Genomic DNA, 17,634 nt, shown 5'->3' on the forward strand with positions numbered 1-17,634 from the left:
GTATCTTGCTTATTCATGTAAACATTTACACGAGGGCATGCAAGTCAGGAATTTTCTCCATATAGACACACAGGTATCTAAAAGTGTGCAGACACCTGCACATTTTACAGTGTTCTTAATTTAGCCAGAGTCCTGAAAAGTGTTCTCAGTTGCAAAATGCAACTTTGAGCTGTGTTTCCCATATGCAAATACATGGGCCTCCGCCAACTCCAGAAGGTGCTGGAGAAGCGTGGCACACACATCTCTTCTGCGTCTTTTTCTTTGTAAGACCACAGCATTGTATGATAGTTTGACTCTAATTTCCTCCACAGCTTATCTCTCTGTATTGTGCTGGTTTCCTTTGCGTTTAAATTGCTCTCTCGCCTCCTGTAGCTGATCAAATCGAATCACTAAATTTTACCACTTTTTTTTTTTCCCCTCTCCTTTTTTTTTTATTTGCCAGCCGCTCACATGCACACATGGCAAGGGGCAGCCTGACATCATTTGACATGTCCTTGCTTCCTCATTTCAATATTAACTGTTTACCAGAAGAGAAACAGGTTTGGGGTTAGGGTGCTGAGTGCATGCATGTCTCTGTGTGTGAGCAAGAGCTTTTTTTCCCCTCTGTCCCTCCACAGCCAGAGGTCATTACGCTGAGCTGCCTGCAACTGCCCAATGCTATTTTTCACCGGCTTGACTTCAGAAGAGACAGGTCGGCGGATGTGCTTCGCTTTCTGCTTCGGCTGGGGTACAGCAACAAGGCTCCGTGCTGTGGCTGCCGCTGCTCTCGTCCGAGAACAAACTTGCTGAAGGATTCCTCCCCCTCCACAGCGCGATAATAATGACACAGCTGCAGTTTAAAGATGCATTTTGGGTAAGTGAGCATTTCTTACATGTTTCCTATATTCAATATATCCGTATGTAAAAATCTTTTAAAATACAGCTTGGTTCTATATACAGTTTAAAACTAATTTAGTCCTGTTCTGTGTTCTAAATTTAGTTTAGTAAAAAACCAAATTTGTCTCCAAGCAAAAAACAGAAGGACGCATGGTAAAGAATATATCCAGTCCACATAAAAGGACTGACATTCCCAGTTCCTGCGCTAGGTCCAGAAACCGCTTTTGAAAGGGATGCGAGTTTGTCCATCTCATAGTCCCAAGAGCACTCACTTGTAGAGCAAAGCCAGCCGGCTGCGTGCCAAAGGCTATTGCTCAGCCACCTACAGAGTCCATGCCTGCTTTTAGGGACAGAAGGGCACGCACGAGGCATGTAGGCACCCAGGAGTCGTACAGCAGCGCAGGTAGAAAGAACTAGCAGCGGCACGCGAGAACTAAGCTCGAACGCTCACGACTGGCTTAAAAACAGTGAATCCTGAAACAAGTAGATACGCTCCATTCTTGTTATTTGACTTTTGGTTGAAAAAACTTCTGGTGTCTTGTTTGCAAGCTCTTTCTGCAGTTGCAAGGTAAAAAGACCCTAGTAATTTCTCTCTCAAGGGTAGTTCTCTCGTAATTGCTTCTGGAGTGGAAGTTTTAAGGAAGAAAATGTACCCCAACAACAAAATTCTAACATTGCAAAATTGGGTAAAGAGGATGTTACATGGTTGCCTCTTGCCTGGGTAATTATCTTTCCAACTTCTAGGATTGACTTAAAGGAAGACGTGAAGGCATACGAATTCTTCCTGCCATGTTCCTATCAGGCCAAGTAGAACAACTCCTTCACAGCCTATTTGCTGCTTGTGCTTTCTTTCTACCTCCCCGCCCTTCAGGATAAACCCTCTCTTGGTATGAAATAGATGGGCAGATGCAAGAACTCGTTTCCGTGAACCACCTTCCTCCCGGCACTTCCAGGAAACCCTCCCCGCACCCACTCCGGCACCACATTTGAACGGTTAAAAAAAAAAACAAATGTAATGAGGAAATAAAAAAGTTAATTTTGATGCTAACTCTAACTGTGCCTGACCACACCTACACGAGATTCTCCGTGCCTCCTCTTTTATGCAGCTACTAACTGCATAGTCCAATGCACCGGGCAGGACACAGCTGCAAGCCAGTGCTACCCTGGGAGCTTCAGCTTTTGCATCTTCTGGGCTTCCTTTGAAAATGTGCCATCTGACTTTTAGAACTGGTACATTTGGTATATTTGCTTTTCAAGGTCTTGGTCTTTAGCGAGACTAAATCAGGTGTACTCCGCAGGCTGGAGTAGGGTTCGGGTGATTAACGCCAGTTGACAATCTGGCCGGGCCGGTTCTTTGTGGCTCTTCTTCCCTAAAATTCTCTCTCAGTCACGTTAACACGACTATAATCCGTGCTTAGCTTTGAAGCTAGCACCTTCTGTAAAGGAAAGCATCTTTGTTTTTAATAATGTTTGGCTGGAAACATCGTGTTGCCAAGTGTGATTAACAGGGCAGAAATATATCTGTTTGCAGGATGGTAGTTTTAGCTATGCAACAGTAAGTCTTTTAAAATGAAAACTTACAGGATATTGCACAATGTGGCAAAAGCGTACAGCTTGCCCCCGAAATCACAAGATCAGCAATTATTTTTGCATCCATAAGGTTCTGTTATGCCCATTAGTGAGAGGGAAATGTATTTGCGCAGTTTGCTTCAGTGAGCAATTATCTCCTTTATTCGATTTGTACCATGAATGGAAACCGGTTTTATAATTAAAAACAAACAAAAAAGTATATTTGCACCATAGTTGATCACTCAATACAGATCCCTGTCCCGCCTAAGGACACCGCCGCAGCCCCCCCCTCTAATTCACCCTGACGAGGTATCCCCTAAGCAACGACTCCCTGCTCTTGCCATCAGTAAACTGGACAGGCAGAAGTTTCTTTAGTACTTATTGCAGTGTAAAATATGTAAAGAAACCCTAAAGGCAGCAGATCTTCCCCAACTAGCAGAGAAAGAGCACCATTCATTCCTCCCCAAAGTTTCCCAAACTTTGTAAGAACAGGGTGTGCCCTCTTTCAGGAAAATGCAAACTGTTGCTTATAACTGGTATAAGGTTTAATCCCTCTTTTCCCTTATTAAATGCATCAGTGATATTACTGTACTAAGAGTTTCACACTTGTGCTTTTTTAAAATTTATTTTCTTTGCATTATGGCCTGGGCTAAAACCAGTTTATTTTTTAATTACAGTTTTTGGTTTTATATCCTTCACACACTCCATAATGGTTTAAGGCAAAGTTGCTCAAAGGCTTCACTAAAATGAAGAAGTTAGAAGAAGTTTTTTATCTTCTGATAATATTTTTTGGAAAATATGAGTGAGATGAAAATACGAATCGATTTTGATAGCCAGTGCAGGGCAGTTGCTGATGGATTAATATTCTGCTGGGCTGCTGTACAAAAGTTACAGATGTTGCCTGACTTCTCGAGACAGGTAGGTAAATTCCCGTGTTAATGGGGAGTACGTCTGCGATACCAGATGAGTTTCATGTTAGCAGGGTTGTGTTAATAGGCAGAGATCTGAGCAACATGATTTTGTTCCGTGACAAAAAAACCACTAACAAGAAAATCTTTCCCCTTCTGTCACAAATACTGAGTCTCCTTCTTAGTCTCACTCTATGTTCTTGTACTCATCGTTTGCTTTTCCTCTGAAATTCTTGTCATCGGCTTTTCCTTCTATTTTGTTTTTCTCCAACGTGCTGCTCAACGCTCCAGTTGCAACCTTGTGAAACACAGCTATTTCAGGCCAAGAGGTAGGTAGGTGCTTACTGCCTTTGCCTTACTCACCTGGGAAGGGGGAATGAGGAAGACTTTCAAAGGAGGCATTTGGTTTTGGGGCAGGCTCCAAAGTGCCCAGAGTTGAGTGGGAGAAAATCTATTCCCTCGGGCAGCTTTGAATCAAACTCAAGCGGCCAAGTCAATTCCAAAAATGTGTCATGGGCTCCTAAGGTGCTTAGGATTTAAAAAAAAACCAAACAAACAAACTTAAAGTTTGAAGAGCTTGTTCGTTCTCAGCTGTGGGATGAGCTCAGGGCTTGTGGATTCTCACAGCTCAGATTTAAAAGCGTGAGTGAGCTTGAACATGAGATAACAAGGTTTGCCTCCCTGCACGGCCGGGGACTTCTCATTACCACACTCCTAGCTAAGCAGTACCGGTGATTGCCATCAGCAATCACAGTACAGTGATTAAAGCTGGTTCCCGCTACAGCAGTGGGAACCATGGAAGTCCTTAAGATAAAGAGCAGAGCCTGTTACAAAGATGCTTTCTTAATCTTTCTTGTTTTGAGATCAGGCTATAGTCTACATCAGGTTGAATGCGAAGTTGACTTCGTAGGTGAACCTCTCAACTGTTACTGTAGCTTTTTCACACAATGGTGTATTATCATGTATTCCAGAAAACATGCAATTAGTTTCATAAATACTTTAACTTCTAATGAGACTCTTAACTGTGGTACAAGAGTGCAGAGATGATTATAAAAGTCACAGTAAAACTATCTTCTAAACTTACTAGGCAATATACTGAAGAAATACAGTATCAACTGTTTTACTCAAAAAAGGAAGTCTTTTTTATACCAGGAGCTAGCCTGCTTTCCTGTAGAGGTTAGGTTTTGCAGGGCCCGTTGTTTTGAAGCGGGTCTATGAGGAGGAAGTGAGACCGGGCAGGTTTGTCGGGAGGGAGGAACCGGGGCTGGTGAGGGCTCCTGCCAGCCCCTGCGCCCGAGGCACGGCCCGAGCTCGGGCAGGGAAGGACGTGGCTGCCAAGCCCTTCGTGCTAGCACCTCAGCTTTGCAAGCGGTTCCCCATCAAGTTTCATTTGAATTGGATTGTGTCAGTTGTGCCTGTACCTACTGACACAGGGGAAATGAAAATAAATAATCTCACGGCACACTGGTACACAGACAGGCCAGGCTCTGGTGTCGGTACCTACTGCATCTCTCCAGACCACAGAACGTGTGACTAGAGGTGGATGTGTGGCTGTGGCCCTGCTTACATTCAGGGCAAGTCATCACTGGTGGATGTGTGCGGAAATGGGGAATAAAGCGGGAACCAGCTCGGAAAAGTTGAACCGATTGTCCAGCCGATGGCTGTGTTTGTTGTCAGGTCAACTTCATCGCCACGAAAGAGGCTGCTCTATTCTTTTCTTCCATGTAATTTTTTCCTACATTCCCCCGGCCCGTCTGGGAAGGACGCTTAGCTCACCGGGGCAATGAGACGCACCCGTGAAGGGGCGTGCAATCTCACAACAGTCATTGAAACCACAGGAAATCACAAGTAGAAAACCCAATTAGTTCTTGTGGCTATGGAAACACTGGTGCTTCACAAATCACACTAGAGCACAACAGCTAGCGTGAAGCTCAAATGAACTAACACTCCAAGCACAGGTATCGATAGGGAGGCAACCACCTCAATGACTACTTCCATCTCCCGTCCTCATAAAATAGCACCTAGGAGGGTGTCTGAGGAACCAGGTACAGCATATTCGGGGCGGTTCATTTCCTTCGTGATGAGCTCAAATGGAAGGACTAGAGTTTTATGTCTGCAACTTTTGGTTATATGCTCAGTTGTGGCCTGCATGTGGCACATCAGGCTAAGCACCTTCTCTATGAGGAAGAGGAGTATCTGGGGGAGGTTTAAACACAGTGGGCTGGTCCTAAGGCTGCAGAAGGCTTTCCAGACCAGGTAGATTAATGGATTTACGGACAGGTCATTTTAGGTCAGCGATTGAAATAGAGAGTTAAGTAATTGCATTTTATTAAAATTTTCTGATGACCATGCTGCAACTGAGTGCCTTATTGAGGGTTTTTGACTGCTTAAACTGATGTTTTGACAAAGTCACTGTGACCATTTTGTTTATATTTTTACACAGTTATAACTGGTTTGTTTTCATCCGTCCTGCTCTGCAAAAGCTGTTTGGTTTTGCTTGGGCTCAGAGAAACAGAGGATTCTTACTTACACCAACTTTTGACTGTGCCATAAGTATGCATTTTAAATATGGAATAGGTGAGTCATCAACTCTCTTTTCACCCGCACGTACACAGACACGTCTAATGAACACCACCGAGAGTTAAACGAGCGTTTGTCGCACGCGGCTTGAAACGGATCTGTGGATCTGTAACAGCACTTCACGCAAAGACCAAAGAGGGTGTCCTCTGGTTTGCTAAAGCAGCAGGTAGAGTCAGAGAATAGCTGAGGTTGGAAGGGGCCTCTGGAGATCGTCCGGCCAACCCCCTGCTCGGCGCGGGGCCGGCTACAGCAGCTTGCCCAGCACCATGTTTCAAGTATCTCCACAGATGGAGACTCCACAACCTCTCCAGGCAAACTGTTGCAGTGTCTCACCACCCTTACAGCAAAAAACTTTCCTATGCTTAAACAGGACGGCTTGTATTTCAATTTGTGCCCACTGCCTCTTGCCCTGTCACTGGGTACCACTGGGAAGTCCCATCTCTGTCTCCCCTCCTGCCTCCCACCAGGTATTTACACACGTTGAGCCATCTCTTCTGCAGGCTGAGCAATCCCAGCTCTCAGCCTCTCCTCCCACAACAGATTCTCCCCGAGAATCTCATTTCAACACTTCTTTTCCTGCAGGACTGGGTGATTCATGACCCATCCCTTTCCTCCCACAAGGCTTGCACTCCCGCAATGCAGCAGCGCAGAGCTGCACCGCTTCTCTTTCTTTAAAATTTACAGTCACTGACTGGGGACGCTGCCCTCACGTCGCTTTGCAGGCACACTGGAAGTCTCTGAATTTCAATCCAGTTACACTCATTGCATACTTGTGTGGAAGGAAAATTAGGCTGCTTCGTAAACAGATGATTTTTTTGTTGTTGTTATTCTTCAGCTCCTTTTATCTCAAAAAGACCTTTTTTCTGATTTTGTTTTCATGCCATACTGCAGCAAGGTAGATTCTGTCTGGCAGATGGCACAGAAAACACTTGTTTAATCTAGGTTTTGTAATAAAACGTTTCTCAGCAGCCACAGTTCAATAACGTACAAAGTTCACTGTGTTGTTCAGTAAGAATTTGAGGATTTGAGGCTGGGACGAGGAGAGGGCTGGGGTGCACGCCTCTGCACAGGGATCATTCAGCTTTGCTCAGGGTGTCAAGGTTAAGGAAAAAAAAAAGTTGAAAATATGCATCTAGATCCCAACAGCTTTTCCGTTCCCCAAAGAATTGCTCGCTTACTGTAAATGGAGTTTAGTACTTCTTCAAAGTGGTGGAAAAACACCACTGAACAAGATGGAGAAGTTGAAAAGTTCCATAGCTCTTGGCAAAACACTCTTGGTGCAACCTGATTTTTGCTTGAAATGAAAGGCAAAAGTTATTTACTCTTAGTCTTGAGAATTAAATGAAAAGTGACCAGCTCGGGCTAGCTTAGAGATATGAGCTTCTGCTGTTCCACTCAGAGTAAAGAAATAAACAAACTTTTTTTTTCTTTAAAGTAATAACTTTTCAAAACAAGATGCTATTTGCTGCTGCTCTCAATTTGTCCCAGCCTAATTAATTCCTAGAAGGAAAGAAAACCAAAAAATAAAGGGTGGGGGCAAAGGAAAAAAGAAAATAGGTGGTCAACAACACTGAGGTCTGAGTCTCATCCCTTCATGCCATTTGCAATAGGTGCTGTAATTACTGAAGGGCTATTAACAAGTCAGGACTGATGAATAGCCCTGGGGGCTGCTGCTCAGCAGGATGGAAATGCCCAAGAGCACCAGAAGGAAAGGAGGCACCTGCCATTGAAAGACCCCAGCCACACATTTGGTTAGGAATCGTGTTTTTGACACAACCTTTTTTTTCTGGGAAAACACGGTTTTACTGGAAGTAGGGGAGCTGGTTTGGAAGATAAAGCTGGGTTTTGATGAAAAAGTTCACATCTGGTGAAGGCTTCCTCTGGAGACGGAAGTTTAAGATGAAATTTCTAACCAAAGAGGGGAAGAAGAGACCAAACTCATAAAAACCATCCCCCTGGGGTGCTGGGAGCTCTGCAAGGGAAGATGTAGTCTGGAACAGGAGCTGGAGCTTTCATTGCCCACAGTCTACCTTACCTGCAGCCTGGAGTCCAGGCATGCCTTCCCTCTGCTCCAGTCCATTCCTCCGCAAGCAAGACAGCTAGAGAAAGGAGAGATTAAAATAAAATTCCTCTTCCTATATAGACAGCAGATGGTGGATAGTGTGCTAGCTCAGGCAGTGGGATGTCTCAATCAGATCTGCCTGATTCAGAGCAAGTTTCTTCTTTATATCAATGTGAATTTTTTGTTTCATTGTTTTTTTGCTGCTGTTGTTGTCATCAAGAGGTGAAATGTGGACTTTAAAAACCCCGTATAAATTTGCAGGGCAGCAAAACTATTTCCCACCCTGCTCTAGAAGTGATAGCAGTTCATTTCGTACAAGAGAAGCTCATGAGAACATAAAACACTTCTAGGGCAGCTAATGCTGAGGCTCTTTGTGAGTAGAATAAGAATTGTATTCTTGCTGGTTAAAAGACGAGGTAGTTTCGAGCGAACGGGGCACGCTGTGCATGACAGTCAGGCTGAGGCAACAGTTTTAACAGCTCAAAGGATTCAAAAGTAGCTGTGCTGGTGCAATCCCTTAGTGTGCACCCACTTATAGAAATCTTGCCCATTCTCTACACCCTGGGAGCTTGCAGCAGAAAGGGGGTACATCCAGCTAAACTGATTCATTGATTCAGCAATTCCTAAAAACCCCCTAATTAATCTATTTTTAATTATTTTTGTATAAGGCAGGAGAGAAATTTATGCAAGCAGGAGCAAACACAGCAAAATGCCTCCCGGAAGGAAATGCACGGTGGCACGGTTGTCCCACCTGGACAAACTGCTTGACTTTACTTAAGTGAAACTCCTTTTCACGAATTTATAAAAGCCTAAAGTTGATTTTCTTCTGCGGGATTGCACAATTCCCCAGGACTTTGTCCATACTAACGGAGTGTTAGCATATGTTGCATCATATTGAGTAACAGGATATGTTAAAAATTATTATTTAGGTGGTGAAGTTCTGTTGTAAAATGGAAATGGTTATATGTAGCTATCGGAATAATCCTCCCTAAGAAATGTGCTAAATCTTTAATTCATTCCCCTTGTACAGCAAGACTCTGGGAAGGTTTCCTGAAGCTTCACCCTTCCCTATGTGCCAGGAAAGACCACCAACAAAATGCCTGGCTCATCTTGCAGGGGAAGCAGAGAGCATGGGTGCAGCAGTATGTTGCATTTAGTGCCTTTTTCAGGACCAAGAGGAAAGAATTCTAAGTTTTATAAGACAGGGAGAAGATAGACATGTAATTTTTTAATGAATTAGCGTACCAGCTAAGCAGGGCTGGTTCCCGTGGTTCTGTATGACCTTCTGAACAATTGTCTCTGTCCTGAGCAAGTCAGGATCGTTTCATGTTGCTCTGCTCACAGCAGTCTGGGACTGAGCCCACAGTGTTTGCTTGAGGAGCGGAGGTCTTCTAAAAGAGAAGAGACCTGGAAGCGGATGAAACCAAAGAGGAATAGAAACAAAAATGAACTCTGACCATTATTTTGTATAAAAACAGAAGTATCCTATACTTTTAAGATTCTATTTCTCCTTATTTTACTTCCAGTTTCTCTCGTGTAGCTAATATTATTCAATAAGAGACTGAAGCAACATTAGATTTCACCATTGACACGTTTATCTGTCGGACTCTGGAAGGCACCATGGCAAAACAGTGCTGTGCCTTATGAAAGGCAGGTGCAAGTGCTCACATCAGGCCTCTCTGTTGGCTCCCAGGAAGAAGCCGCCTTACTTTGTGGATTTAGGTGTTGTCTGAAGTCATCCCACGGAGAAAATATAAAGGAATGCCGCCACTGCAAACCTGTGTCATACAGCCACATCAAGCTCTGATTTAAAACTAGCGAGGGATTTTCTTCCTCCTGTCCCATTTCTCACTGTCCCCATCACAAAGGTGTTCCAGAAGTTTGTTATATCTGAATTTCCTGGATGGATTCCTAGCTTTTTTTCATACTTTTTCTTCTGATGCACATCTGGCTGCTGGCTCCTTTCTCGTTTTCCTAGCACAGAAGCATCAGGGGCAAGCAGGAGCACGGCACGTCCTGAAGGCGGTCAGAAACATCCCGAGACCCCCACCTGCAGGAAATTCAGGTCAAGGCTGAAGGCAGTGAAAACTAGTGGAAACGGGCAAATAAAAGCATGATCTCGACCTGGTAGAATATGTGCAATCCACGAGAGGGTGCATTGTTTTCCCTGGCTGCTTTACAATACAAGACACTTGGAATAAAACAATAAATGACAGCATCTCAAAATTAAGAGATGCTCTTCTACTCAGTGCGAAGAAGGTGTTCTTGTGAAAAAGGATGGCACAGGGTTTCCATTTCCTGACTTTGCTTGTGCCCTTTGTGGAAGGTTCCTGAATCGAAGCATTGTGAGGAATGGGCAGATGGGCAGCTGAAAGGTGGTGATACCGTGGCATGTCTCTGAAGCTCTGTTTCTGCCTTCCAAAAGGCAAAGCTGCTTCCATGTAAAGTTTGAAAGAAGCTGAAAGTTCAGAGATCGCTGTCACGTTCTCCAGCCCTCTGGCTAAAGTCTGGAGGACTGATTTTTTGATTGATCATGTTATGAGATGTAAAAACACTGCTATACAAAGAAGAACAGAACAAAACAAAACCGCCACAGAATCTTGCACTCTTACAAAGAGAGCAAAAATTAAGCCACAGTTTTTTTTCCCTAGGAAATGCTGTGCATTCTCAGAATATTATTTAATTAAAGTATTAAGAAGAGAAGCTAAAATGGAGGTAATAAGCACAAGCAGAGTCCTTTTATTGGACTGGAATTGAGACTTTGCAAGTCTGTTCCCTGCGTGCCATTAGTTTGCCAGGCAACAAATCACCTGCAAAAGTTAAGAAGGCTTTTGTGCAGCCGTCACTTTGTAGCTATGCTTATTAAAACATGAAGAGAGCCAAAAAACATGCCGTGACTGTAAGTACGCCTAATACATAACACATGAGCAGTCCAGGACGCCAGTGAGGAGGGTGAGGGCTGAGGAAGCTGAGGAGCAAATTCCTCCCGTCAGCAGAACTCTAAAACAACCGTTTCCTTCTCGGAGAAAGCCTGCAATGTCATAGAGAGCAACAGACCACTGGGAAGCTACTGGTTTGCTCAATGTGACCAGTTTTGCAATGCTATTGTGAAGTTTGTGAAATCTCGATTTCAATTTATTTCTGAATATCCTAGCTGCTGCAGAATTTAAGTCTGATGAGAACCTCTGCTTTCATTTGAACTTTTCTAGCCTACCTCATTACAAGAGGAAGCCCGAGACAGAAACCTAGCAGCATACCAACTGGAATGCTACAGATGCAATGGTTTTTTCCTCCCGATTTTTGAAGGTCCCATTCGAGGTTCACATGCATGCTATGTCTGTCAATAAATACTGCTTGCTCCCCATGAAAAGTACCGCATCGCAGATTTAGGCAACAGGCTGCAGTGAAATTGCAAACTAAGCCTCATGTTGAAAATGCTCGAGTCAACTCCTGAAATTATCACAGAAAAGTCCAAAGATAGCCACCTACATCCTTAGCAAACATTTACATTTCTAATGTGCAAAGAGTGCATGTACAAGAAATGACAGAAATGTTATACAGCCAGCTCCAGCCCTCTTACTCTTCCTTGCTTTTTTCTGCTTATGTGGAAAAATCATATAAAAAAAAGTACTGTTTTTTTAAGTTCGTGTAAATTGTGAAGTCAGTTCAATCCTGGAAGGCACAAGCAACCATTGCATTCCCATCCATTCCAACCAGTTCCAGCCAGTAAGAAAAAGGAGCTCTTGCATGGTACAGCAGTATGTGGCATGGGCGTAGGCTTTTAAACTCATTAACCAGTTTCTTACGACACGAAAATTTGTAGAAAAGGACTCATACCACACTCATAGCAGAGGAGGCTGTTTCGGTTAGAGGCTTCTGCTGCAGTGCCCTTCTGTTCTGGACACCGATGACCTTCCCCATTTATGTGCTCACCTATTCATTAGGTTGCACAGCTGGGTTTTCAGCTGCTAACACATTTCCAGGACAAGGCGGCAGAGGGTCAGGCTGAAAACCTTGGGTTTTGTTTTGGAAAAAGGCTCTTTCATGTCGTACAGGTGTATAGCAGAACTAGGGCAGCATCTCATGCAATGGGAAGCAATACCTAACTGCTTCTTATTGCACCAGGGCCACGTAAGGCCCAGGCACCCCTCCTCAGTATCACAGCTGAGCTGGAGCGGGGATTTAAACAGTCACTTGGTTGTCAGATACACAAATTAGTGGTGCTTACTGCTATGCCGTTTTATTTCACTGCTTATTTCAGGATAGCTTGAGTGGCGCAGAAAAAGAGCAGTAAACTTCCTAAAACACTTGGTATCATGTGGATATATTCCTAGAAATACTAGAAATTTTAAATTATCCTGGAGAGGGGTGGGGGGAATAAACATAAAGGAAGTGATTTAATTACAGTGAAAGACCATGACATGATAGAAAATATCCAGCCCAGTCAAATGTACTTTGAGGTATAAATCATGTTTGACTGTTGGCTATTAAATCTGTTTGCTGCTCACCTACAGTAAACACTAAGCCCTTGACAGAGCACTTGACAAGGAGACTAGCAGATCAAGAGATCAAGATCTAGAAACGCTCCTTTTAAGCAGTGCCAGTACACAGTGGCGTGATGCAATGATATAATCCATTGATATAACTCAGTCAGAACAACTTACTTTCAATCCACGACTGAGATATCATAGGTGACACAACTGTGGATAGAAAGGATTTCTTTCTGACAGTTGAAAAAGATGGCAGAGTGATGCTTGTTCAAAACTCACTATCCCCTGTTCTCTCTAAATTTCCTCCTCACACCAGTAGTTATTCCATTTTTGAACCTGGAAAAATGAATCTTAAGTTTTTGTTTTACTAAGATTGTAACTTGTCTAAGATTGTCAAGAGCTTACCTTAATTAAACAAGATAAGCTATGATGCAAAAAAGGTTTGATTTTAATCCCAAAGATACCTATAACAGATTCAGTTTCAGTTTTTTTCCCTTTTGAAAATACGTATGAACACTTTATTTAGGTGAGTTGTTAGCAACATTTATCATCTTCAGCCCAAACCCCACCTCGATAATACTTCTGATAAAAGCCTGAGGAAAATACCATTAAGAACAAAGACAAGGAATGTACTTTTGTAGCTAAATATTTTCAAACTTAAGAGAAAGTGGCTTTTTAAAAAGATCTTTTTAATATTTGCAGATAATACATTTCAAGTCATTCCTAAATGAAGGATCATTAGGCTAAAAGAACACCTGATAGCTACGCTATAACTGTCAGCGCTTGTACCACTACCGCTTGCAGCCAGGCCCGCCTTAGACGTGCAAACCAGTTAACGTGCAGATTTTGATAAGAACTTTATCACCACGGTAGCTCAGTGCTATCCTGCCACGTACCAAGCAATGCACCCAGTGTCTGCGACGTAGTTAGCGCTTTCCTGGCCCTTCTTCCCATGCTGCATCCCGGGGGCTGCTCTCCCTGGGTACCACCCGGGAACCGGTTCCTTGCAAGAAGCAGGTCAGCAGGCTGTGGGCAGGCTCTGGAGGCACTGGGGAAGAGGCCTTTTTTGCTGACAGGCAGAACTGCAGCTCCCCTGAGCAATGCAGCAGGCTGAGGTGGAGCTGCAGTGGCACTTACCGAACAGGACATACGACTTCAGCTGCAAAGCTGCTGACAAGCCAGTTTACCCTGCAGGAGCAAGTAGAAGTATGAATTGCGGTATGTAAACTACCTCTACAAAATGCTCCAAGAAAACAAGTCACAAGAAGAGCCCACGGTTCCTACAACGCAACCGCAATGACTCGATCAATTCACATCCCCTTCTGAATATTAGTAGCTGGACATGCAAGGGCGTACAATTTAGCAAGCGCTTTGCACAGAAGCCTGGATATTTTCGCTTCCGTTCAGTCCGTTGCAACAGCTATTTACCAAAACCATGCTTCAGTAACAAGTAAAGCATTTTAGTCTTTCCTACTTGATATTATTCCAACAGTACTCGTGTGACTTCAAAACGTAGACGCTTGCTCTTCAGAAAGCCTTGCAGTACCCTCTGAGCACCCAGCAGCACAAGGCTCAGGGAAGAGATGTGCTGTAAGGCTTATTCTCAACTAGTGAAAGACACAAGACTTAACACAAGGTTACTCAGCTTTGTGCTACCAGGAGGTAAGAAGAAACTATGTCAGCCCCCAGCTATTGTCGTACTGAATTTTCTGCCCTCTGGGCAGGGAACTGACACCATCGGCCTTCCCGCTTACAGCCTTTGTTAGCAAACCAAAATCCTCAGAGCCTGTCCCTCATGGCTGCAGAAACCAGCTCAGAGCCAGCCGTGAACAATCCCTCCCACAATTAGCTCTGGAAGTTTACCGGTGTGACTGCCTATGGAGAAACTTCTACCAGACGGAAAGGCGCAGTCCCAAGGCATCTATCTCTTTAGTAGAATGCTAACGTGAGGGAGCAGCATCGCTAAGGCGCAGAGGAAAAATGAAATGGAACGAAGAAAGCGTACCCTTTCACCTCTGCTTGCAGTCCTCCATGCCTCCTTTCAAGTATTCCGGGAAAAGCTATTCCAGTTAAACTAGAGCATAAAATTTGTGTTTTCCAGTCATATACTCCCCTTCACATTTCTCTCATCTCTGGAGGAACAGTCTTGCCCGTTGCACTGGAGGGAAGCAACTTCTGTAGACGAGACGAGGAGAGGAGATTCTGCCTCTCCATTAGCTGTGATTCTCCCCATGAGAAGAAAAACCCCAGGCTCCGGGACAGACGCCAACACACATGTGAAGAATCTTGGGACAATGTCAATCTGCCCGCAACACTGAAATCCCTTTGTCAAGCACTTTCTTACGAGTGATTATAGGTCTGCTGGACAACACAGATTAACTAATCCTTTTTATTAGAATAACAATGAGTAAATCCTCTTTCACAGTTGCACACGCTTTGACTAAGTGGAATCACTTTCTTGGCAATGAGACAAACTTCTGGTGGTGACTCAAATCACCCTCTTCCAAGCAACTACCTAGATTTTGTTATAAACAAATTACGTTTTACACGTTTAATGAATACATTTATTATTCAATTAAAGCATTTTTTCTAATTTCATTTAAAAAAAACCCTACTTTGACTATTCATTAGTTCTTGTAATCATTACAAAGCCCCAGCTGAGAGGTGTCCAAGCACTCGCTGAGAATTGCAACAGCATTTACAAAACAATTTGATGCAAATGCTAATTGTAAGACAAAATGGTAGATGGAAAATAGGATAAAGGCAACACAGTTTATCAGGGCTAGTTAGTTTTTTAGTGTGAAACAACTTTGCTGTCTTGATTGTCTTGTCAAAGAAAATAGGGGGTCTGTTATGGTGCTACACAGGAAATTCTTAAAAAACTAGAGAAGAAAACCAAAACAGGACTCTGAACGAACACAGCCAGAGAAGAAGAACTGTAAAGTGGGCAAAGACCCCGTGCTCGGGGAGATGCTGGTGGCTTGTGCCGAAATGGAAATGCCTGAGCTTGAGGAAGGGATCTTGAGACCCAGTCTCAGGATTGATTTTATTCAATATATTCATTGCAGATACTGGCATAAGACATTAAGAATGGGCTGGAAATAGCCGTTGTTGAAACAAATAGGTAGAATGAAATATTGTACAGGAGGTATCTGATAGCCTTCAAGCCTGGGGTAACAGCAGGTAAAATGAATGTTTCAAAGTGCAAAATGAGAGTAAGAAACCAGTAGCAAAAAGGTCCAATACACTTTGGGACCTCGCTAAGCAAAATTGCAGGAGAGGACAAAATAGCAGGTGTATCAATAGCTCGTAGGTCAACTAGGTGCCACTGGCATGATTTGACAATGGAAGAAGGCAAATACAATCCACTGGTCTATCGGAAGTGTTTCTTAGAGAGCAGACATTAATGCCATGGTACAAAGCATCAGTTAGACTTTACTGGAGTAGTAGAGCATCATCCTTGTCCACCAGGGATTTATTCAGCCTTGAGCAGGTACTATAAGAACACACAGGAATCAAGGGCATGAAAAAAGCAGTATCCTAGGAAAGGGCAGAGGAGGTTTGTGTGGATTCAGGAAAAGGCTGAGAAAGGATGCAGTTGTACAACGCGTTTAAAGAAGAAAAAGAGCTGTTGAAATGAAAGGGAAATATTTGTGCAAGTAAACTTAGGCCTAAATGATTTATGGCTACATTGTGGTTGGAAATTAAGAAGCAACGTTGCAGGATGAACGTCCTTAGCAGCTTAAACTTGTCTAAACCTGGGCTGTCACTTGGGTACGTTTCCTCTTCCTCCTTGCTCTAGCCTGGGACATGCTAGTGGCACACGCTACTTAGGCTGCAGCCAGATCTGCTGCCTGGGAGGCTGAGGCAGCCCTGGTTTAGACTTCAGATGCTGTGGTTTCTGATATATGGCCTCCACATTCTTCAGGAACACACATTGAGGACAATAAAGCGCATTTTGAGATGGATGCCCCCGGAAATGAAGAAAGATTAAATGAGTGCCTGTGGTAGGAAGTCCTTTTTAGACTTATATTTAGCTGGAGCCAGTTCCCTCTACAAGGGTTAGTTTGTGACAGGGACAAACCCCAGACGAAATCTAGCAGGCGGGAACGGATGCATCCATCTGAGGAGATTCCAGCTGTCCTTCAGGTGCGGCTGCAGCGGCTCCATTTTTAACAAGTTCAAGTCTTACTTGTGTTAGCAGGCAACAGCCAGGACGCAAAACTGTTGAGGAAGGCACTGGCTGCTTGCACTTGGCATACACACGCGCGCAGAATGAACGGTGAGAACACTACTCCCATACCCTGCTTGGTAGAAAGCCTGTCATCTAGGAATGTGCAAGTGCTATTACAGATTTCACATTTAAACAGGTATCTTTCTACATGCATTAAAGGGCTAAAATATTCCTATAGTTATAATGAGCAAACTCTGACTCTTGCATTTCTAAATTCATTGAAGCAAGGAAGCAGGAAGGCAAAAAACTGGGGCACAGAATCTGTCGTGAGCAGTGGGGAGCAGCACTAACCTCTTCCCTTTGCATTAGTGCCAGTAAAGATGCCGGTGCATGTCCTGGAGACAAGCCTTTTTGCAGAGCTCCAACCATTTTTATGGCTCAGAGCAAGATGCCCAAATGGCTGAGTCAAGTCTGTCGGGTGGTTTTGTCAGGCCCCTAGAGGGTCACTGGTCAGCAGGCTGACGCCCGGCACACTGTTGTGTTTGTGTGAGTGGCTTTGGGTTGATAAGTTGGTGCTGCATTCTCCATTTAGGGAATTTAATAAGTGGTTCTCCCAGAGGTACAGAATTTGCCATCCTTTCATTATAGCAACGGCACCAGTTTAAAGGAGGTGGGGGAAGACGCTAAGTGAATTTTAGCATTTACTAAACAAAGAGATCTGTTGAACAGAAATGGCAGAGTAACTTTACAGCGTGTGTATCACTCCGTTTGCTGCCTGTGGCAGTGTGCCTGACCGCTGGGGTGATACAAACCCATATGATATTTTCACTTAACTCTGGGCAGCATTTCTGGGACGAGGAAGCTGCGTACACAGCTATGGGATGTATTTAATTGCAACTGGAAGTATGCAATCAAAATTTTTAGGCTGTGAGTTGGTTGTGGGGCATCTGATCAGAGTGGTTTCTGCCAGGCAGA

The 17,634-nt window shown here is 43.8% G+C and overlaps 1 protein-coding gene across 1 annotated transcript in view; it reads left to right on the forward strand.

Annotated features, from left to right (window-relative positions):
* Positions 1-820: 820 nt before the first annotated feature.
* Positions 821-17,634, forward strand: part of PSTPIP1 (proline-serine-threonine phosphatase interacting protein 1) — a gene marked incomplete at both ends in the record, with an annotated part of 53,680 nt that continues 36,866 nt past the window's right edge. Inside the window, one exon of the mRNA XM_082005393.1 lies at positions 821-853. Within this exon, the coding sequence (XP_081861519.1) occupies positions 821-853 (33 nt within the window). The remainder of the gene's footprint in view (positions 854-17,634) is intronic.

Source organism: Phaethon aethereus, assembly GCF_964289735.1.
Source record: "Phaethon aethereus genome assembly, chromosome: 12".
NCBI lineage: Eukaryota > Metazoa > Chordata > Aves > Phaethontiformes > Phaethontidae > Phaethon > Phaethon aethereus.